General features: G+C 37.6%; 1 protein-coding gene across 3 annotated transcripts; it reads left to right on the top strand.

The window, feature by feature from the left end:
• The first annotated feature begins 380 nt into the window (after nt 1–380).
• On the top strand, nt 381–23,678 carry usp47 (ubiquitin specific peptidase 47). 3 transcript variants are annotated; one of them, XM_017442107.3, is made up of 29 exons: nt 381–652; nt 3,008–3,064; nt 4,107–4,301; nt 11,157–11,270; nt 11,405–11,558; nt 11,660–11,756; nt 11,840–11,985; nt 12,091–12,170; nt 13,335–13,484; nt 13,677–13,772; nt 13,865–14,017; nt 15,024–15,179; nt 15,941–16,072; nt 16,260–16,336; nt 16,432–16,487; nt 16,686–16,798; nt 16,899–17,000; nt 17,275–17,482; nt 17,775–17,890; nt 18,004–18,123; nt 18,228–19,029; nt 19,260–19,435; nt 19,543–19,623; nt 19,944–20,059; nt 20,176–20,294; nt 20,615–20,745; nt 21,314–21,361; nt 21,436–21,566; nt 21,930–22,104. In XM_017442107.3, the coding sequence occupies exons 1-29, from the start codon at nt 608–610 to the stop codon at nt 22,102–22,104; spliced, it is 4,146 nt and encodes a 1,381-aa protein (XP_017297596.1). In that variant the 5' UTR covers nt 381–607. The 3 variants fall into 3 exon arrangements, with proteins under 3 accessions (XP_017297596.1, XP_017297604.1, XP_017297589.1); XM_017442100.3 differs by having other exon boundaries at nt 608–652; nt 15,021–15,179; nt 21,930–23,678; XM_017442115.3 differs by lacking the exon at nt 3,008–3,064 and having other exon boundaries at nt 15,021–15,179.

The following is a 23,678-nucleotide window of genomic DNA, read 5'->3' as shown; positions in this document are numbered from 1 at the left end:
CTTGAACCCTTCTGGATATCTGAAAAGTTATTTTTGACAAGGAAAAAGGATAGATGCCGTAGATATTTTACAGCTATTAAATGTTTAAACCCCCTCTAAAAGTTTTCAAGGATTTTTAGTATTATGAAGCTTTTTTGTTTTTCAAATACAATCTCACTTGCTGAGACCTTAACATTGAACTTTTACTTGTAGGAATGTTATCTTATATATCTTTCATTTCAGCTTTGACAAATAGGAATGTCATTCTGGCATTAATGTTGAAATCTACTAAAGGGAATTACTAAAAGGAACGTCGTTTAATTATATGCAACAACGCTCTTCCATACTGCACGCTCGGTTGGAATGTGACGCCAAATCTGAGTGAAGTCTCGCGGAGTAAAACACCGGCCATTTTTCTCCATTTATAGCAGGGCACTGTTTCTGAGTAGTGTAAGCGAGAGTGTTGCGATCACTTTGATAAGTCTGCAACTTTTGGCAAGTGTATTTTTGGTGTCCAAGCATCCAAACTTACTACAAACAGAACACAAACAATGTTTGTGTTTACGGCTGCAAAGTTTTGTCGATGACATCCTTGTCCGGATAGACGCTTGTCTGAACCGTCGTACAAATGGAAACGGTGCCTAGCGAGGAGAACCAGTTCGTACCCAAAGAGGTGAGGTTACTTACAGGACCCCCATCCCGATCCTAGAGTTAGCCTCCTGTCATCTTTTGCGGGCCATGCACATGATTATTGGGAAAAGTTTGGCACCACTTCGGGAGTTTCGTGAGCTTGATGTGTCGGGTAGTGGCTAACTCCCAGCTAACACACTTCAACGGCCTATGATGACACGGCTAAGCTAACGGCTAGCTGCTAGTTTCCCTTCAACTCAGTCGGGAGTGAATTTATGTTGGCAACAGAATCTTAAACGGAACTAATGTTCTGTCATTTTCCTTTCGTAATCGGGGTTATATTGGACTGAAACTTTAAGCCTTCGTAAATGTTGCACTTGACATTGCGTTATCTGCTCAAACACGAACGACATCTCCAGTGTGTCAACACCAGTTAGCTAACTTGCATAAACATTAGCTGGTAGGATTTGGGGAGCTAATGTCGTTACCGTTTTAAAATCTGGTCCGTGGCGATAACACTAGCTAATCTCGATGTTTTTTTAGTTGGCGAGCACGCAGATAGTTGCATAATTAACAATCACAGATTAACAACACTGTTACGGAAATACGTAGTTTGAAGCTGTTTTCATTTTTGGATAGATCTAAGTTGTGTTGTTGACAATTACAAGCGCTTTTTTTGTGTGGTTTGATATTCACAATAAACTCGGATCTGAAAAGAGACAGCTTTTACATGACCATTTTATGGCACCACTGTTCTGTGTAATGATATGTCATTCACGAGATTTAAATACTTTTAGTATTTGTCAGCAGTGTTGACAGTCAGACTGGAAGTTTGTGGGTGGTATGTTGAACCAGGTTAACAGGAAATGATAGGATAGGGTAGTATTACCAGGTACTACCAGTAGTTGCAGTAGTTGATGGCAATATTTAGCACCAATATTTAATTTATTGTTTTTAAAATGTCCTTTTTGACTGACTAAATATGCTTATATATGTCCCAAAACATTTATTTAAACATCATTCAGTAAGTGGTTCTTTCTACCTTAGCATTTTTTAAATTCCCTTTTCCCTCTGGATCATATACATGAAATGTTTTTGAATTTCAAGGGAAGTTTAAGTTGTAGGAAATGCATTTAATGAGGTTTTCAGCTCAGGTGTGCATTTTTATAGGATAGTTTAAGAAGTCCAAAGTTAAATAGGCCAAAATAAATTTAAATGAGACTTAAAATTTATTTCAGGTAAATTTAAGATTGTTAGCAGACAACTTGTTAATGAAAAAATTTGTAGAGAAACTGTTTATAGGATTATATTTGACAAATTGAAACAAAAAAGCTCCACATTGAGTTTGTTGGATTTTAGGCTGTGCCCTGATTCTCAAGTCTACGTTTTCTATGTTAAAAAAAGACTAATAACATTGATTTTTAAAAGCAGGGTAGTTGATTAAAAATTTGCATGTTTTCCTATTCTACAGACTTATGTTTAGGATATATGCAACAATGTTCTATACACTTTATTATGTTTATGAATGTTATGGAATATCAGTGGAACATTAGGTACTGTACATTAGCCTGTTTTGAATACCTAACACTTAAAATTTGAAATTTAGCTGTCAAATGATCGAATTTGTAAGTCACATTTAAATAATTGTTCATAAATTATCAAAAAATAAACTTAAATTGTATGATACCGTTTTAGTGCTCCTTACAATAGAAGTTACCCCCAGATTGTAGCATCTCAAGGTTTCTAAGAAAGTATGTCAATGTTTTAGCTTATCTTATAATAATATAAACAGATATTTATAACAGCAATACGGACAACAAGACTGATAGAAAATGAACAGTTTAATGCTAATTGAGGTAAGAATAATTATTCTGTCATTAAGTTTATCTGATGTACTTAATGATCTTACTTTTGTTACTTTTGTAAATGTAGTTTTTCAGTTGTTATAACATTTGTTTGTATTTATAGATACTGACATTTCACCTGTGTTAATTTTTGCTCCAATTATGAATTTCTAGGGTTAGAAACACTACCTGTATTTTATGCTAGATGTGGTTTTATGTCAGCACCTTGTGATTATATCCAAGATAAAAATAACATTTAATCTGATAATACACTTGCGTGTTGTCAGCTGCAGCTTCTTTATAGGACCTGTCAGTCACATTTTGCCAAGATCACAAACCTCACAAAGAGGTGCCGAAAACTGAAATAACTGTCTGGATTCCCATAATTATGTCTTTCATCATCCAGGTGATTAACTTGCTGACCAAACATATGTAAATATTGGCCTAAAATCAATTTAATTAATCCTCAGCATGTTAAAGGCTCGCTATAAAGGTATTTTTTTTGTTTGTATTTAAAGTTGTTCTTCATCTCAGCTGTGTCCACATGTTATTAGGACGTGTTTTGGAGATGCAGACAGAAAGTTTTTGATGAAATGAAGAGGATTTCTCAGGTGTGTGTGTTTGTAAGGTGTGAGAACGCATGGTGTTGAACAGATGCATGAAGCTGCACCTTTCATGATTGGTATACTACAGCTACGATAACATCTTCAATTTGGAGTTGGCTTCAGCAAGTTCCAATTTATTCGTTATGAGAAACAGAAATAACAAATATGTGAGCTGTGTGCTGGAAAAATCTTTGTTTAAAATAAGAATTTGAGTTTTGGTCCTTGTTAAGCATATAAGCATGTCCAATAATGTGTTAGTTTTTTATGCTATGTGACCTTGCCTATATTTAAAAAGTCAGTAATCTCAAATTGTCAAAAATCAGGAAATTAAGAAATTTAAATTATTTCCTAAAATATAGTCACTTTTAAGTACTAGTTGGCTATAAAAATGTAAAAGTGCATCGTGTTTTTGAATTAACCATCCTAAACTTTATTGACTTTTGACTATTGATTTTTAATGATGACAGTATGACTTGCTGCATCTTGAAACACCTGTTGCATTGGAAAAGCTGATTTTTGCTGACTGTTTTCCTGTAGATTTAGGCATGAGTCAACCAGCAAAAGTGTTTTCTTTTATTGAAACGTAAAGAGGTTGCATGTAATGTGGAAGACAGTAGACAATGTGCTACACTGACATCCTGTGTGCTTATCCAGTTGTGCAGGAGGAATTATTTTGTCTTTTATTGCCTTTTTTTTTTACTTCAGTTAATGTGTAATGCATCTATTGATCATATATCGTAGGAGCCTTTTAAAAATAAGTCATAAAATGTTTCATACGGTGGACTAAAATAGCAGAGAAATAAAATGTGAGCTGATTTTACACAACCGTCATTCTTAAAGTGCCATCACCACGTAATACTCTTCTAAACACATTTTGATTTTAAGATTGGAGGGGAGCAATAACAAAATATCCATTTGTCTTCAAAGATTTTCGGTCGTATTTTTATTACAGCATTATAAATTACTCTTTCATTTTTATCTTTTCGGAATATGAACAGAGTTCAATAAATGTAATTTATTAGAGCTTTCTGTTTTTCTTGATTTTCAGATACAGAACGCAGCTGAGGAGCCCCGAGTGCTGTGTATAATCCAGGACACCACCAGCGCGAAAACGGTCAACGAGAGGCTGACCCTCAACTTGCCTGCTTCCACGACTCTTTCCAAACTTTATGAGGACGTTGCGCACAAAGCTGGATATGTGAATGGCACCTTTGACCTCGCCTGGGGAAACATTACAGGCATGGTGAGAAAATTCACTGACGTGGACAGATGTGCGTGAAATTGTTTTTTTACACAAAACTCTTCAGAGCTCTAAGGGTAGTGGGGATCTGAACTCATGGGTCAGCGACTGAGTGGATGAGTTTCAGTTCTGCACCCTTCAGTTTCATCGTGTGTGGAAGTGAACACTGAATCCTAAACTCCCTCTGAAATACTCATCTGTGTATGATTGTAGATCTGAGAAGAACTCCAGTCAGCAGAACGCCACTTCTATTAGAACAGCACTTTCATTCATCCATTCATTCATTTTCTTAACACTTTTCTATGCATGGGAGCTGGGTCTATCTCCAGTGGTCAAAATAACATTTCATTTTATAAAAAAGTCACTTTTTGGTTTTTCCACAGCATATCAGTTGCTATACAAGTCTCATCTTCAGAAATGTAATTGAAGAAAGTTTTGTGAAATGTGTACTACTATCTTCATTTAAAGTTGTATTTTTGAGAGTGACAAGCAAAAGTTGGAATAGGAAAAATAGGAATTGAATTGAATAGGAATTGAAACAGATGAAGAAATGATGCTGTCTCCTTTTGTTTCTTTGCTTTATGTTCACAGTTGCCTGAAAAAAAAAAAGGAACCGTTTAAATTAATGCTCAACTTTAGTTGGGTTTTTATATTTATAACACACTATCCTTACTTTATAAACTGTAATGCCGTGGCCACTATACCATAATGTCAGCAAAAATCATGATAGAAACATTTTGCCAGTGCAAGATGCTTTTTTAAATTTTGAACCATCAATTAACTGAGTTTACCTCTTTGGTATGTGCTGTAAATATTTCTGTAAAATAGATTTTAACAAGAGACAAAAACTATTGCATAAATTTATTTTTTTTATCACTTTATTTTTATTAACATTTTCAGAGTAGACTCAACAAAGAAAGTAAAACACAACATAGAAATGATAATAAGCAGACAATACAGAACAACCAAAAACAAAATAAAAACAACACATTAAGGGGGATTCTTAACTGAATAGCACAAAATACAAGGGGACGGCATATCCTAATTTAGTCCTGTAACCTTGATGTGACATTTGTCCATTTTTCCCATTTGTCCTGGCATTGCTCTTCTTGTGTCCTCAGTCTGTGTGTTAGAATCTCCATCTCAAATAGCGAGTTCACCGTTTGTGTCCATTCCTCTATGGTGGGAGGCTCAGATTGACACCACTTCCTGGTTATTACTTTTTTGGCTGCTACCAACAGAATTTTGAACAAGTAACAATCTTTATTAAGTACAACATTTTCCGAAAGACCTAAATATAAAACCTGACTGGTCCTAGATATTGAATATCCCAGTATTGTTACAATCTCTTTGTGTATTTTGTCCCAGAACTGTGTAATCCTGGGACAAAGCCAGAAAATATGCGCGTGATTAACATTAAGCGCTCCACAATCTCTCCAACATGGTTGAACTCTGGATTTGAATTTACTAGTAATTTTGGGTGTTATAAAAAATCTGATTACATTCTTCCAACAGTATTCTCTCCAGATTCTGGAAGAGGATGTTGTAATTTGGGTCTTCCAGATATTCAGCCAGTCGTCTTCTGTTAACAGAATGCCCAGTTCCCTTTCCCATTTTGTCTTAATTTCCAATGTGTTAGTGCCTCTATTTTCTAACAAATATTTATAAAGTAAGGATACTGTTCTGTGCTTTTTACCCTTATAGATCTCAATCAGCATTTTAACAATCCCATTTTCATTTGGGTCTATTTTATGCTTTATCTCTTTGTTATAAAAGTCCCTTAATTGTAGGTATCTAAAGTGATCTTGAGTCCTTAGAGCAAACTCTTGCTGTAGTTCCTGAAAACTTTTAAAGTGTCCATCTTTAAGGACTACACTTAGTGCTGTTAGACCTCTTCCCAGCCACTGTTTAAATTGTAAGTCTTGAATAAAATATTTATTATAGGCTGGCCACTGTATCAGACATAAGTGTTTCTCTAATTTGCATTTCCTAATTATGTATAACCATTTACCCAGTGAGAATCTAGTAACGGTATCAACAGTCCTAAGTATACTCTTGGTGGCCTCTATATCTCCAATGATACTTCGCAATTCTCTACCTTGGACTCTTTGTTCGATATTTTTCCATTTTGCTTCATAATTTTTGTCACTTATATTCATTATGGGACTTATTTGGGCAGCGTGGTAATATTCTCTAAAGTCAGGTAATGCCATACCTCCTTTCTCTTTCTCTAATTGTAAAATATCAAATTTTATTCTGGGTTTTTTGCCGTTCCATATGAATCTAGATGAAATCTGGTTCCATGTTTTAAACTGTCTATCCGGGATTTCTATAGGTAAAGCCAGGAAGAGGTATAATAACCTTGGTAACACGTTCATTTTTATGGCTTCAATTCTAGAGCTGAAGTCTAGTGTTAAGACATCCCACCTTCTAATATCCCTCCTAATTTCTTGGTCCACTCCAATAAAATTAGCTTTATATAGATCATCCATGTTTTTCGTTAATTTTATTCCTAGGTAAGTCATCATATTAGAGTTCCAGTTTAAATTATAATTTTGACGTATTGTTTCAGATGGTGTATAACCGAATGTCAAAACCTGTGTCTTTTTCAAATTTAGTTTGTATCCTGAGTAGAAGCCAAATGTCTCTAACTGATTGATCAGACAAGGCAGTGAATTTTCGGGATCTGATAAGTAGCAAATTACATCATCTGCAAACAAACCTATTGTATGGGTCTCATTATATATATCAATACCCTTAAGATCCTTATGTTGTCTTATGTATTGTGCCAGTGGTTCAATATAAATTGCAAATAATGTTGGTGATAAACAGCATCCCTGACGTGTTGAGCGTTCAAGTTTTATATTATCAGTTAGATTTCCATTAATCTTGATTCTGGCCATTGGTGATTGGTATAGGGTCCTCACACACTGTACAGCTTTTTCGTTAAAACCAAATTTTTCAAGTGTTTTATATAAGAAGTTCCAGCCTACACTGTCAAAAGCCTTCTCTGCGTCAAGACTGATCAAAACAGCCTTAATCTTTTTATTTTGAATATGATCTACAATGTGAAGTGCCCTCCTGATGTTATCTCGCGTTTGTCGACCTCTAATGAATCCTGTTTGGTCCTCATCTATAATGTCCCCAATGAATTGCTCAAAACGTTTTGCTAATACTGAAGTATAGATTTTATAGTCCATGTTTAGAATAGATATAGGTCTATAGTCAGAACATGTCTCACTTCTCCTCTTTTTTGGAATAACTGTTATAATCGCTTCTCTCCAAGATGGCGGAAGCAGTGCGTGCTCCAATGTATAATTAAATGAATTTTCTAGTAATGGTAAGAGATCTTCATTAAATGATTTGTACCACTCCGATGGCAGTCCATCACTCCCTGGTGTTTTGCCATTTTTTAACCTATTAATTGCTTTTTGTATTTCAATTCTTGTTATATGGGAAGTGAGAAGTTTGTTTTGGGTTTCTCCAATTGAGGGCAGATCCAGTGACTCCAAGAAGGCTTTTATCTGTCCATCTTCAGCAGAAGAAGGTTGACTGTACAACCGCTGATAATATGTCCTAAACATGTCCTCTATAATTTCTGGGTCATATATCATTTGATTTGTCTCACCATCCTTCATTCTATGGATATTCCTGTCAGACTGTTGCTTTTTAAGTTTCTTTGCTAACAGTTTTGTTCCTTTAGATCCCACTTCATGATATGATTGTCTGATGAATTTTGATTTCTTTTCGATTTCATAAGTAAGTATCTTATCTATGTTGTTTCTTACTTCTTTTATTTTTATAAGTAGGTTAGGATTTTGGGTCAATTTGTGTTGTTTTTCTAGTTCTGTCAATTGAACTCTTTCTTTTTCATAAGCTTCCACTCTGGATTTTTTAAGGGCCGCAGTTTTTGCTATCAATTTTCCTCTTATTACTGCCTTAAGTGCGTCCCATACCATCACCGGATTAACCTGTCCATCATCATTCTCTTCTATGTAAGTTTTTATGTCATGGGAAATTTCAGCTTTAATCGTTTTATAGTTCAGCAAGCCTACATTTAATCGCCATGCTGTTTTACATTTTCTGGAAAGTAGATTTAGTTTTAATATTAGGGAAGAGTGGTCAGATATACTTGTTTCTTCTATTTCACATTCTTTTACCTTATAAATATCGGATTTATTTATGAAAAAATAGTCAATTCTAGAATAACTTTTATTGGGCGCAGAGTAATGAGTATAGTCCTTTATATTGGGGTGTAATTCCCTCCAGATGTCAACAAATCCGAATTCTTCAACTGCCAATTTAAATTTTTTTGTAGTTGAGTTTTGTTGTTTTTTACTGTTTGTTGTATCAAGTTTTGTGTTTAAAACCACATTGAAATCCCCTCCCCAGACCAACATTCCTTCTGTTTCCATGATTATTTTGTTCAGAAGGCTATTAAGAAATTGTATGTTACTATTTGGGGGGTTGTAAACATTGACCAGTGTTACCTTTACATTTTCAAGAGTCCCCTTTACTATCACATACCTTCCTTCTTTATCTGACAGTTCATGACTATAATCAAATTTTACTGAGTCATGAATTAGAATAGAAACTCCTCTTTTGTTTCCATGTCTGAAAGAGCTGTAAAATATGTTCGAATAGCCAAAGCCTCTGAGCTTTTCATGTTCCAATTTAGACAAGTGTCTCCTGTAAATAGATTAACTGTGCTTTCTCTTTTCGCATTTTAGTTAGAATTTTTTTTCGTTTCATAGGATTATTCATACCGTTCACATTCAACGAAACAATCTTGATATTATCAACCATTACTTAGATTCATAAGGTCCCCATATGATTCTAGAAGAAGAGCCCCCAACAAATAGCTGAACACGCTATTAAAACACAGAAGAACAAATAAAACAGAAACTTCCAAAAGTGGGGATGTGTGGAGACATCCCTCGGGATCCCTGCTGGTGGAGTGAGGGCAAAAAACCACACTAAGGTGGGGGCCCTCTCTAGTAGTAGAGTCAAGTCTACTTATACTAGATAAGTCCAACATTTGGAAAGCGCTACAACATTTACTCCGTTCGGTATTTTGATTAAATATCTACATCTAAAGACCTATAACAAATAACAGAAGAAAGATTGATCTCCTAAACAAGGTTAAATCGGACTGCTAAAGTCAATCAGCTCTTAAATCACACATATATTACTTAAATTTTTCTCTTTTTTCCCGAAGCAAACCTCCTCCTGTGACTCGGTATTCACTGGTCCTCTCGTCTGAACTCTGTGAGCTTCTCCCTCGCGCGTTGTCCTGCACCGGTGTTGTTGATCCGTTTCCATGGTAACAGCGTGTCCAACCTCTCCTTGGCCGCTCTTAACTTGTTCTCTGTTGGTACCCAAGTCAAGCCGAAGCCTCTGCTGATCATATCCGACGCTGCTTCGTCCGCGTTCTCATAGGTCCGCACTCCAGAGTCCCAGAAGATTCTTATCTTGGTGAACGGCGTCTGGAATCTGACACCTTTCTGCTTCAAGGCTGCCTTTAACGGGCCATATGCTTTACGTTTTTCGACGACATCCACGGCATAATCATTGTCAAAGTACAGGCGCCTGCCTTCCATCTCCACTTTCTGCTCCCAGGCTTTTCTTAAAACCATTTCTTTCGTATTAAATTGCAAAAAATTCACAATTATGGATCTTGGGGCTGTATTGGGAGGCGGTCTGGGTGCCAAAGCTCGGTGTGCCCGCTGAATACTGAGTTCAATTCCGTCCGGTAGCTTCAGTTGCTTGATTAGCAGATCGGCAACAAAATCAGCCACCGATCTACCCTCCTTTCCCTCCGGAACTCCGTAGATACGAAGATTATTTCTCCGGCTTCGGCTCTCCAAATCCACAAGTTTGTCGTTCATTGCTTTGTTCCTTTCTAGTGTCTCCAGCAGCGCGTCTTTCATCTCCAGGCACGCGGCCTCCAGGTCTGCAATTCGTGTCTGCGCCTCGGTGATACTGCCCTTCTGGTTCTGTAGCTCCCGCATTATTTCCTCCCTGAATCTGCTGAGATCTTTTTTCATTGTAGTCTTTACGTCTTCTTTGAGTTCTTCAATGTCTTGCTTCATTTCGTTTTTAAACTCTTTTAAGTCATTAGAAAGCATCTTGATACTCTCCAGCAACGCGTGTTGTTGTGAGTTAGCGCTAGCTTTCCTCGTGGTAGCATTAGCATCGTCCTCACTGCCGTCTCCTGACTGTTCGCCAATATCTTGTATTTTAGACATTTTCTTCTCGGTCTTGTTAGTTTTCGGCATCTTTCCCCTTGAGTGATTTAGATTAGAGTCTAGATAATTAACTGAATTAAGCAAAGGGGAGAGGTTTTAGTTACCGATTTGGAGGAGCTTGTTTCTATGTGGCCATCTTGTTGCGGCGCTGACCTGGAAGTCTATTGCATAAATTTCAAAGAATAGAGTTGAGTTTGTTGTTTCTTTGTACATAATATTCCCTTCTCTTAAATGAGCCCAGGCTAATCCTGCTGCTGACCCAGGCCAAAGCCCAAGTCCTGTGCCTGTTATCTCACTGAGTAGGTCAGTGGATTAAGCTACTGCAGCACTTGCCTGCTTGTCCTCAGCTCTCCTGATGAAAGACATCTATGTATCATTCCTCACATGGTGGCTTCAAATGGCTGTTTTCATGCTCATCAAAACAGGAAATTGGTTGTTGAATTCAGTTTGAGTCTGAATAGTTTTGTGAATTCCTGATGTTTGCTTGTTATAGAAGGTTGGTCTTGTATTTGTTGCTCTTTTTCCTATTTTTCATGGAAAACTTTGATGTAACATGTTGGTAATTTAAATTCTTGTTTTATTCTGCTTTTTTTTTTTTTTAATTTTCAAGGCACCACTGGAACATAACAGTGAGATGTCCCTCTCAGATTCTGGGTTTGAGCCCGGGAAGAAGAATTTCCTTCAGCTTACAGATAAAGATGGAGAGCAGCCGCAGATTGCATCAGTGAGTGATGCAATATTTAAAAAAATGTTTCTTATTACCAAACAGTTTGAAAAACTTCCAATGTCCAAGATCTACTAATGTGAAAACATTGACGGCTGAAGTTTTACTATGAAGTACGTTCTTTTTAAATGCAGGATGAGTCAGGAACTGCAGAAAGCAGTGGACTGGATGACAGCTCCCAGGAGCGATTTATTGGACCCCTACAAAGAGATGGTAGTGCAGGTGGCAGCGGGGACTACAGCAGTCCATCGTACTCCTACTCGTCTATCCTCAGCAAATCTGAGACAGGTGAGAGTTTGCCACCTGTTGAGTATGTGACTTTTATACTGTTCCAAGTCACCTGTTGTATCTTTCTTTATAACTCACCAGTCTCTTTTCTCCACCTGCAGGTTACGTAGGCTTGGTTAACCAAGCTATGACGTGTTATTTGAACAGTCTTCTGCAAACACTGTATATGACCCCAGAGTTCAGAAATGCACTCTACAAGTAAGGAACCATTGTTGTGCCTTTTTGTTGTGAAGCTTGTCAGGAATACGTTTTAAAATCCTTTCGTAATTGTGCAACTTCAGCTGGGAGTTTGAGGAGTCGGAGGAGGAGCCAGTCACCAGTATTCCGTACCAGCTGCAACGGCTGTTTGTTTTGCTGCAGACTAGCAAGAAACGAGCGATTGAAACCACTGATGTGACGAGGAGCTTTGGCTGGGATAGCAGTGAGGGTGAGTTTTTGTACTCCCTTGTGACCAAAGACACATGGTTTCTCTGCGTAAGAGAGCATGTGCTTCTCCATTTTTACACTTAAATATACTTTTCTTTTTCATTAGCCTGGCAGCAGCATGACGTCCAGGAACTGTGCAGGGTCATGTTTGATGCCCTGGAGCAGAAGTGGAAGCAAACAGAACAGGTAGCAGGAAACAGAGTTTTCTTAGAACTCCAAAAGGATATTTTCAGCTGCCAGACTCTCCTTCTATAATAGAAAGAAAAGGCCTAGTGTGGAAAAAGTGAACTGGGGCACTGAACCCCAGGGTTAGTTAGTTTTTTCTTATCTATAAAGTGACTTTTATACTAACAACACACGGTTTAATGTTTGCATTTGCAACAGTCTGGTCTGCACATGTGAGCTTGTTTGGAGCATGATGACGGCACATGTGAACTCTTTACCTTCTAGAAGTCACTACGCCAACATTTTTTTCCCCTCGATTTTCCAGCAAAAAAAAGAAATAATCATTTAACTGTTTTTTTTTTTTTTAACACTATTTAAAAAAAATGCACTAGTATTTAAATACACATTGATGATTTTTAGGGAAAAAAAACAGGTTTTCTGTTGGGTTGCATGGAACAATAGATTAAAAACAGTTTTTACCTCGTTACAGTTGAATATGAGATTGATGCAGAGCCCATGTTGTAGCTGAAAGAACCTCTCCACTAAAAACAAACTGTGTGAGATGCAGACCCAACACCAGTTAGTCTACTTGGTGTGAAAACAACACCATACAGGCACTCATTTGTTTGTACTCGCATTGTAAACCTCTTAACTTCTGTTATATGAAGTAATCCAGGGGTATTAGAAGCAGCTACATTGAATTTTTTTTATTTTTATGTAGTATTGTATTGTTCTGCATTTATTAGTATCCCACAAACTCATGGATCTGGATTCATTTTCATTAAGTTCTGTTTTCAGCACCCAGTGTTGAAACATGGAAATATTCTGGTGCACATAGAACAGCATTTGCATATTACTGTGCTGTTTGCGTTCATATCGATCTAAATCTATTTTAAAAAAGAACAAGCTCATATGTCCGTGTGTCAGATCAAAATGTTCACAAATGGCCACATTCAAAGGGGGGCATGATTCTCAGAGAGAAGCAAGATAAAGACATGAGGCTTAAATATATTTTCCTTTGTTTGGTTTTTTTCTATAAGAAGTTTGCTTTTATTCAGTTTTATTCATCTTTTTTTAATCTACTATACAATGATATCATACTGTTATAATTAGCACAGGAATGCAGTATGAAGAAGAAAAAATTAAGAGGAAGTAATAATGATTGTCATTCCTCTATATCCTCAGGCTGATCTGATTAACCAGCTGTATCAAGGAAAGTTGAAAGATTATGTGCGCTGTTTGGAGTGCGGCTATGAGAGCTGGAGAATCGATACTTACTTGGACATCCCTCTTGTGATCAGACCCTTTGGAGCCAGCCAAGCCTACGGGAGTGTGGTGTGTTTGTCTTGATGTTAATTCCTTTGAAAAATAAACTGAGTGCTATTAAAAACTCTATTTACTATTTCCACTTAGTTGACTATTTTCCAAATTCACTGCTGCTTAAAGTTTACTTTAATACATTTAATGTCAATTTAATATTTGATGTTTAATTTAAATGATCCTAAAGTTGTTGATCTGTTGCCGCAGGAGGAGGCTTTGCAGGCTTTCATCCAGCCGGAAACTCTGGATGGGCCCAACCAGTACTTCTGTGAACGCTGCAAAAAGAAATGTGATGCTCGAAAGGTGCGCATGCTCAAAATGTGACGGGGAAACGTGTTAAGAGAATATAGTGTTTTGTGCCCATCTAATTATTTGGTAAATGTTTCATTACCCAGGGTCTGAGATTTCTGCACTTTCCCTACCTGCTGACATTACAACTTAAAAGGTTTGATTTCGACTACACCACTATGCATCGCATTAAGCTTAATGACCGCATGACTTTCCCTGAGGAGCTTGATATGAGTCCATTCATCGATGTAGAAGATGAGGTGAGAGCAGCCATCACTCTCTCTGATTTAAATTAGATTAGTGACCCCTCAGCATAATGATTTTATTTGTTGAACAGCTAAAATGTGATTATTTTTCATCATAATGTTATAGACATGATGTAACAAGCTGTTACTGCGTGTCAGAACAAATAAAAGCATCTATAAATATTTGTATAGCACTGATTATAAAAATGTAAGGCCTCTGAAATAACCTGACTTTTTTCCTGTTTTCATAAGTTGTGTTATCCCCAAGTAAGGCATAATTAGAAGTGTCAAACTTAAAACATTGAACTTTCACACGGGCTGGGAAAAAACTAAAACAAAATCCTCAAACATTTTCTAAAAAAAAAAAAAAACAACATTTTGTCAGGTTTTTCTTTTGTTTAGGATAGTTGTTTTAGACTGGTCCTTCTCACATGACTGCTTTTCCTAAACAATATTTATATTTCTGTCATTTGTACAACATGATTTTACTGTTAAAGTTCTGTTTTCCGAATGAGCCTCTTTAAAAGGCAGAATTTTAAAAAATTATTTCATTGCCTAATCAAGCAACTTCTGTGTTGTGTTAGTTGACAATAATATCAAGATAACTGGTAAAACTTTTGAATTCTTCTACTTGATAATATTCAGGTTCAAGGGCGGTAAAGTGGCAATAATTTTTGCCATATTTAGGGACTTGTTTTGGCCTCAACATGTCTGATGGAGCTGACTGATGCTAGTCAAAAGTGTTACTGAATTGTGTATCCGGCCACAGATACCAAGCTTTATTTACACCACAGTGGTGCCACCATGATTTGTGCGGGGTGGCCTTTTAAATGATAATCAGCCTTCATGTTTTTCTTTAGGTCTCGAGCTGATGTATTGTGGTTCTGTCTTATCTCGTGGAACATTCTGCTGTGTGCTTTTGAGTTTGACTCATCAAGGCAGCACATAAATAATGGTTGAAAACTGTCTCTTGTCTTTGCAACCCTCTGCTATTGGCTCCAAAACACCTCCTCTCTAGAAGTCGCCTCAGACAGAGAGCTGCACTGATAGTGGTGCAGAGAATGAAGGCAGTTGCCACAGCGACCAAATGAGCAACGATTTTTCCACTGATGACTGTGTGGATGAGGGCATCTGCTTGGACAGCACCAGCAGCACAGAGAGGGCGTTGAAGCCAAAGGTAATCATCTCTCTCACCTTTTACTAAATAGAGGTTGTCCATTTAAATGCATCCGAAGGGTGAAAAATGAGCAGAAGTACTTGAACTGGAAAAAAATGCCACCTGAAGCAGATCATATGCCTGGTGTAAGTGGTCATTTAGTGTTGAAGTTTGGACCTGCTTAGTTGAATTTCTGAATCTGGCATATGATCCATTTTTATAGCAATTGTTTCGATTGCGTCGTCAGTTCGTAAACAAAGTTCAGTGGTTTTTATATTCTTTTAATGATTCAGACCTGACGCATAGAAAAAAATGGAATCGTGTTTTTATCCTTGTTAGAAAGCCCAACAAATGTGAAAAATTATTTTGTTTTTTTTATCCTGGCAGCTGTAGGTAAAAACAATCGGGTGATCATAAATTTCCATCATCTATAAATAAATCTGATTGAAATTGTGGTTTATGATCCTGACTTTAAAAGTTATCATGGCAAAATTTATCATCATATGCTTTTACAGACCTTCAGATTTTATTTAACTCTAATGTAGAAAGCTGTGAAAATGATTTGCAAACTGTGATAGTTTTTAGTTTTCCATACCGTTTTCTCATCTCTGCCTATTGTACCAATAATGTAATAGGAGAGAATCCCAGAAATGTTGCTAAGTCGTTGTCATCCAACAGACATATTTTCTATGTGTGAAGCACTCCAATAATAGCCCATTGATGGAAAATTGTCAACTTGGTTGGTGTGTCTGTCTAAAAAGTGTTCCCTTATTTATTTTCAGAGCTTGCTGACCTTTGAGCTGTTCTCTGTCATGGTCCATTCGGGAAGCGCTGCAGGTGGTCACTATTACGCTTATATCAAGTCCTTCAGTGATGGCCAGTGGTACAGTTTCAATGATCAACATGTTAGTAAGGTCAGCCTCAGCCTTTTAATGCCCCTTTTTATTCCTCAACAGAAATTCAGGCAGACTGAGTTATCAAAATAATGGTTACTGAAAGACTTTATGGCTTTTTTTCTGTAAACAAATGTTTATTATTTGATGCCTTAGGAAAAAATAAAAAAATAATAAAGAACATATTTTGCACATTTCTGTGAGACAGATCACCCAGGATGATATTAGGAAGACATATGGGGGATCCTCAGGGAGCAGAGTCTATTATTCCAGTGCCTTTGCAAGGTTAGTTGTCTGTTTTTGTTTAGTTTTTTATTTGTCTGTGTTCAAATGGTATTCATATATTCCTTACAATAACAGCTCAAATTTTCTCTCAACAGTTCTACAAATGCATACATGCTGATTTATAGACTGAAAGATCCCTCAAGGAATGCAAGTAAGAGATTCATAGTTCTATCAAGCATAGAAAACACAGATATTCTGCTGACTTCAGTCACCTTATTAGGTTTTCGGTGTTTTACTTAATATTTTCTTTCTTATTTATTTATTTACTTATTTAAATCAGACTACAAAGATCAGCCATATCAATATCATCACCATCTTGCTGAGTAGCTTTCTTGTGTTCTTTCCACAGAGGTTTTAGCTGTGGAAGACTTTCCAGAGCACATAAAGAGTCTGGTTCAGAAGGAGAAAGAGTCTGAAGAGCAAGAAAAGCGCCAGAGGGAGATTGAGCGCAACACTTGCAAGGTGCACGTCTTTGGATTGGTTTAAGATCATTGTGTGTGGTTGAAAACATGACAGTGAACATATGAACATTTTAAGTCAAGTTTATGGTCTTTATCTTCAGATCAAGCTCTTCTGCATGCATCCTGTAAAGATGATGATGGAGAGCAAGTTGGAAGTTCACAAAGACAAAACTCTCAAAGAAGCAACAGAAATGTCCTACAAGGTCTGAGCTGTTTTTATTTTTTCTAGCTTAGTTTTTTTCTCTCCCAACAACCTTACAACTGTACTGTGTGTCTGCAGCTAACTCTTGATTATCAAATGTTGCGTTAATAAGACTAAGGCAGTGCATTCAGGCTCTCTTTTCTTCCCCAAATGACCTTGATAAAAGAAAACAAGCCTTAGAAATTGGTCACAATATAGGGAATAACCGTCAGTACATAAAAGCTGAAGAAATTTCACCTGCGTTTTTGTGATCATTTGTGGGTTCTGTACCTCAGCTGATGGAGCTGGAAGGAGTCATTCCTCTGGAGTGCTGTCGCTTGGTAAAGTATGATGAGTTCCATGAGTATCTGGAGCGATCATACGAGGGCGAGGAAGACACTCCGATGGGCCTCCTCCTTGGAGGTGTCAAGTCCTCATACATGTTTGACCTGCTTCTTGAGACTCGCAGGCCAGACCAAGTGTTCCAGCCTTACAAACCTGGAGGTTAGTAATCTCCAAGTTCTCAGAGATTTAACAATAATAAGAATGTTTTATACAGTGTCATTGTGCCTTTTAAAGGTAATAATTTTCAAAAAGTATAATTAAAGTCACCATAGACATGACTGTTGGACTTGGATAGCAAAATGTAACGTGGAACAATCGAGATAGTTGGAAGCAAACTCTTTTTTTTTAATTAGTGAATATAAATGCACAGATGATCAGATTACCAAGTAAAATATTTGTAAGATGTCATGTTTTTTTTTTTTGTTCTTTTTTTCCTTTTAATTGTCTGCAGAAGTGATGGTGAAGGTTCATGTTGTTGATCTGAAGACTGAGACCATCGCTCCTCCAATCAGTGTTCGAGCGTACTTGAACCAGTCGATCACTGAGTTCAAACAGCTTATTGCACAGGTTTGTTACTTCTCTCAGTCGTTACACTGCGTGTTATTTCACCTGTGTGTAACAGCTATACATTCCCATGTGAATGCGTGATTATGTCAGAGTGTCCTGTGTGTGTTTCCCAGGCTACGGGGCTTTCTGCAGAAACCATGCGAGTGGTCTTGGAGCGCTGCTATAATGACCTCCGGCTCCTTTATGTTCCAAACAAGACGCTTAAAGCTGAAGGATTCTTTAGGAGTAACAAGGTATTTATATTTTAATGTAACAGCTTGAAACTTAAAATATTTTCACAAAGTATTATACAGAAGTTTGTATAATGACATTGACAAATTTGTTTTATTTTCATCAGGTTTTTGTAGAGAGCTCTGAGTTGTCAGATCATCAGGTTCCTTTTACCGACTCGCTGTTGTGGAAACTCTTGGATCGTCACGGGAATACGATCCGACTGTTTGTCTTACTCCCTGAGCAGTCTCCTGGTACTTTGGCTAATAGAACTGTTTGCCAAAAAGTAGGAGAAGACTCCGATGGACCCTTTGAGGGTTCAAAAGGCAACAGGAAGTCTGTGGAAGCGATTCTCGAGGAAAGCACAGAAAAACTGAAAAACCTGTCTTTGCAGCAGCAGCAGGGTTCCAGCACAAGTGACAGCCAAAAAAGCTCTGATGCCAGTGACTTTGAACATATTGAATCCCCAACCCAAGAAGCTGACTCAAACTCTTCGCTCTGTGTGGCTGCAGACAACAGAGAGTTAGAGAACCGGATCAGAGGCGCTCCCGGCGGCAGCGGAGGTGCCTCTTCTGACACAGAGAACCAGTTTGTCTGTGAGGAGCGCTCGGACTCTGAGGTGAACAATGACCGTAGCACAAGCTCAGTGGACAGCGACATTCTGAGCTCCAGCCACAGCAGTGACACGCTGTGTAACGCAGACAGCGGCCCCATCCAGCTGGCCAACGGCTTGGATTCACACAGCATTACAAGTAGCCGACGCTCCAAAGCCCACGAGGGGAAAAAGGAGACGTGGGACACTGCCGAGGAAGACTCTGGGACAGACAGCGAGTATGACGACAATGGGAAGAGCAAAGCAGAAGCTCAGTACTTGTACTTCAGAGCAGAGCCTTATTCCCAGGATGAAGCCTCGTGGGAAACACAGAAATGTATAAGCCTTTTTATTTATGATGCATTTTAAAATACTTATAATATTTAAGAAGTACAGTTCAATTTTAATTATATTCTATATGAACTTAATCCCAGCCATGTGCATTAGTTGTTTTTATATATATATATATTTTCCCTACTTCGGCTAAAATTAAAGTCTCTTCTCTACATTAGCAGTGTAAAGTTTTGACAAAATGTCACAGTTTGTGTTTTATGTGATCATTTTCAGGTTTAGTGGTTCACGTGGACAAGAGAATAACATTAGCAGCATTCAAACAGAGGCTGGAGCCTTATGTAGGTGTAATGTCATCCCAGTTCAAGGTGTTTCGGGTTTATGCCAACAACCAGGAATTTGAGAGCGTACGTCTCAATGAAACACTTTCATCATTCTCTGACGATAACAAGGTCAGGACAGCCTGTTCAGGATGCACTCATTTACACCAGTAGTTTGCATGGGAAACCACTAATGTTTGAAATGTGGTATCATTTATTTGTTTGTTTGTTTATTTTAGATAACTATTCGACTAGGAAGAGCCCTGAAAAAGGGTGAATACAGAGTTAAAGTGTATCAACTTCTAGTAAATGAACCAGAGGTAAGCCCTGGACACACGATCTGTCAATCTGGTTGTATGGAGTTGTTGTTAAAAGCTTATTAGTTAAAATTATGTTATAACATAATGTTTCAGATGTGGATAACTGTCCTGTTTTACTGTCATTAATTCATGGTTGAAGGCCTTCGAGCAAGGCACCAAACCATCCTCAGATGCATCTCAGGGTGTCTGTTGACTTTCTGTGTGTTTATTTTGTTCAACATTCTTTCTCATGTATGTGACTTTGTTTAATTAAATAAGTCAAGTTGTTGTGTATAAAAACAAGCTGGTGAGTAAAGGATCATGTACTTTTGTTTCCTCAGCCCTGCAAGTTCCTGGTGGACACCGTGTTTGCGAAGGGCATGACTGTCAGACAGTCCAAGGAGGAGCTGCTTCCTCAGTTAAAAGAGCAGTGCAAGCTCGACCTCAGCATCGACAGGTAAAATTATTCATTGAGAAGTTTTAACAGAGTCACAATGGCTTCTTAAAAGGAAATAAAGGATAAAGGTGTGTAAAATATTGTATTTTTCTGTATGTGTGTGTTTCTGTGGTTAGGGTTCGTCTCAGAAAAAAGACGTGGAAGAATCCAGGCACCGTGTTTTTGGATTACCACGTCTATGAAGAAGACATCAGCATTTCTTCCAACTGGGAGGTTTTCTTAGAAGTCCTTAATGGTAATCTATGCTCTGCAGTTACTTTTTAAATGAGTTGGAAAGGCTTTATGCAGGTTATACGTGTGCAAATAATGAACATAACATTTTTTAGTTAGATAACTGATGCCTGATAACTCAAAGTAAAAAAGTTGAGCCACTTTATCAATTATTTGTTGCTTCTGAAGACTCAAAACAATAAGGCATTAATGAAAATATTTCTTCCCATTAAATTACAAACATAAACATGTGGAAATATACGCCCAGCCTGTGGGGGAATGCATCACCTTGCTGTTGTTTTAAGTTAAGTATGGTTGGTTGATCCATTGTTTGCCTTTTCTCAGAACCAGAGAAGATGAAGTCCATGTCCCAGCTGGCCATCCTGACTCGACGGTGGAGTCCGGCTGCCATGAAGCTGGGGCCTTTCCAGGAGGTGATTCTGGAGAGCAGCAGCGTGGATGAACTCAAGGAAAAGGTATCTCTACTGCCTCACAATTTACTTGTAAAATATGTAAAAGACAAATGTTGACATTGTTATGACATGTACATTTTGTGGCTTACAGTTTTTAGGTGTAGTTTTATGACTGTCAGCATAACATGAGGAGGTAAACGGATCTAGTGGTTTCGGATAAGAACATACTGTATTTCTATAGGTCAAATCTGGTTTTTATTTTTTATTTTTTACTTTAAATAGAACCAACTGTTTATGAAATGAATATCTGAGAACATTCCGTTTCTAGAATAATATTTGCTAAGGTATAAAAATAATTTCCCTATTGACTTCGATAGAATCTCACATTTTTTAGCAGTAATAGATTTCTCCATCTGCTGGCTATTTGAAAGAATGCTGCTTTCAAACACTTTTACAGCCTTTATCTCACACAGTCTGTGGTATCAGTTATTGCTTTAGTTCGGTGAGTTGACTTAGCCTACTGTTCTTTTTGTCATTGTCACTACATTTATTTATTTTTGTGAAGGACTTTGTTTATATTTATATTATAAAAAATGCTCATGACTTACTGTTTTTCATTTTATTGTTGCAGCTTAGTGAAATCAGTGGTATTGCTCTTGAAAACCTGGAGTTTGCAAAGGTGAGGATTTCATTATCTTATATGGTACCTTACTTTTTACATTGTGGTTTAACTAACAAACATTTTCTTCACAGGGTAGAGGAACATTTCCTTGTGACATATCCGTGTTGGAGATCCATCAGGATTTGGACTGGAACCCGAAGGTGTCCACCCTTAATGTGTGGCCTCTTTATATCTGTGATGATGGAGCTGTGGTCTTCTACAGGTAATAGAAGAGTCCAAACAAATTTACTTTCATTTTTTTTGTTTCTTTACTGTTTTTAGTCAGTCATTTTACAAACAGAAATATGTATCAGCGACATATATAATATGTATATATGTCATAATATTATTGTGGTTGAAGGGGTGTTGGAGTTTTATCAGCAAACATGTCTTTTGCAGACGTTACATGTCTTAAAACACTCATATATTGCTACATAAATTCTCATTTTATAATGTTACTGTCAAGTGTACTTGTGTAAATTACAACCTTATGATAACAAAGTAAAAAACCAGAAACACCATCTTTTCTTTACGTTGTCACTTTGTTGTCTTGACTTGACCATTACTGTGATATTTGTTGGTGCAGGGACAGCAGGGAGGAACCTCTGGAGCTCTCAGAGGAAGAGCGTAACGAGCTGATGAAGAAGGAGAGCAGCCGACTGCTCAAGACGGGACATCGTGTCAGTTACTCACCGCGAAAAGAGAAGGCGCTGAAGATCTACCTGGACGGGGGTCCTGTGAGAGACTCGGGGCAGGACTGAGGCACAGAGTCACTTTTTGTGACTCGGATTGTCTGGCTGCTGCTGCAGAGCAACCAGACATCGGGACTTGAATGTCGAGCCCAATAGTGACTTGAAATGAAGCAACAATATGAGGTGGATGTTCTCTCACTCAGAGCCCCAGGGCTGGCTCAAAAACCCTGCTGTGCACTATAGTGTATTGTACTATAAAAATTAAAGGGAAGTACAAAAGCTATTCTCACAGGAAAAGAAGACTACTGTATTGACAAATCATTTGAAATAAAAAGCTTCAGATATGGAAAATTTGGGACGGTGACTCTGGTCTGAAAGGCATCAGTCGTGTCTCAGATGTAAGTCTCAGATGTCCTCTGAAATTAGGCACTTTTGCTCTCCTCTGTCATTATGTGTTCATCTATTTGGTTTTGGACAAAGTGTTGATTCTGACTCATCTGTGGCCGTCTTGTAACTTCAGTGTTCTCACACCTTTTGAGCACTGCTCTGTCAGAGCGCCCTCGCTATTTTTTTTTTTGTTTGTTTATTTGTTTTGTTTTTAAACCAACACAACCGAGAACTACTTATCTAGACTTCCTCAGTCTCACCTCTTCTGGCGAAACAAACCTCATTCTCTCTGTGACGTTGAAGGAAAAACATTGATGATAAAGAATTTCTGAACTAAAACTTGTTTTTGGCTCCTATAATGCCCTGAGTGATGTGTTGTTATGCTGCTCATGCTTTGTAGGAGCTCTCCCTCACATCACATCCACTCGGTGTGGTAATCTTTTTATTATAAAGTTAAATGAAGCAAAACTAAGTAGACTTTAAGAATTTTCTTTGTTTTGTTGTAAATTATTTTGGTCGAGACTTAATTCCGTTGGGTCTTGTGAGAATCCAGAAACGCATCTACTGTCTGTACTAACCTTTTAATTTAGAAACTGTGTTTGTTTTTGTTTTTTTTGCACCCCCTGATCTGGGTGTACATGACATGGCTCATTAATATATGTGTGTGGTGTTGTATTGTGTGAGAGGGAGGGGTCTCTCTGGGTTTTTTCCCTCAGAGAGCAGGAAGTCAATTTTGGCGCTTCTATCTGCTGCTGCTTGTAGACGACACCGGAGGGTGTAGAAAGCCTGCTGGACTTCAGAACTAAAGCTCAGCATCCCGGTCTTCTGATTTTGCCACCAGCTGTTCACATGCCAATATCAGAAGAATATCTTTTTCTTTTGTTAATTTCGTTGAGAAATCCTGTGTGAAAATAGGTAAAGATGATTTTAGGAATAAATTAAAGTGTTTTTTTTTTTTTTTAAAATAAAATGAGTTTCTGCCACTGAAAATCAAACTAGTTAAAAAATGATGTATATACATTTTCCGAGTTACATATCAGGTTTGATTAAGATCAGTCACCAAAGCTGGAGTTTTGGATGTTCTATTCTTCAAAAAGTTCTATTCTTTTAACATAAAGGTTGAAGTGTTCAGACTCATTGCATAGAAAGGCAACGTTCACAGGACTTTGGCATTTATACGCAATAATGCTCGGGGCCCCCGGACTGCAGCAGTTTGGTGATAGTCCAGCTTCTGATCAGAATAAATCTCAAGGTTT

The sequence above is a fragment of the Kryptolebias marmoratus genome, linkage group LG15 (genome assembly GCF_001649575.2).
Source record: "Kryptolebias marmoratus isolate JLee-2015 linkage group LG15, ASM164957v2, whole genome shotgun sequence".
NCBI lineage: Eukaryota > Metazoa > Chordata > Actinopteri > Cyprinodontiformes > Rivulidae > Kryptolebias > Kryptolebias marmoratus.
The sequence above is the reverse complement of the archived record's forward strand: the minus strand, read 5'-3'. Positions and strand labels throughout refer to the sequence as shown.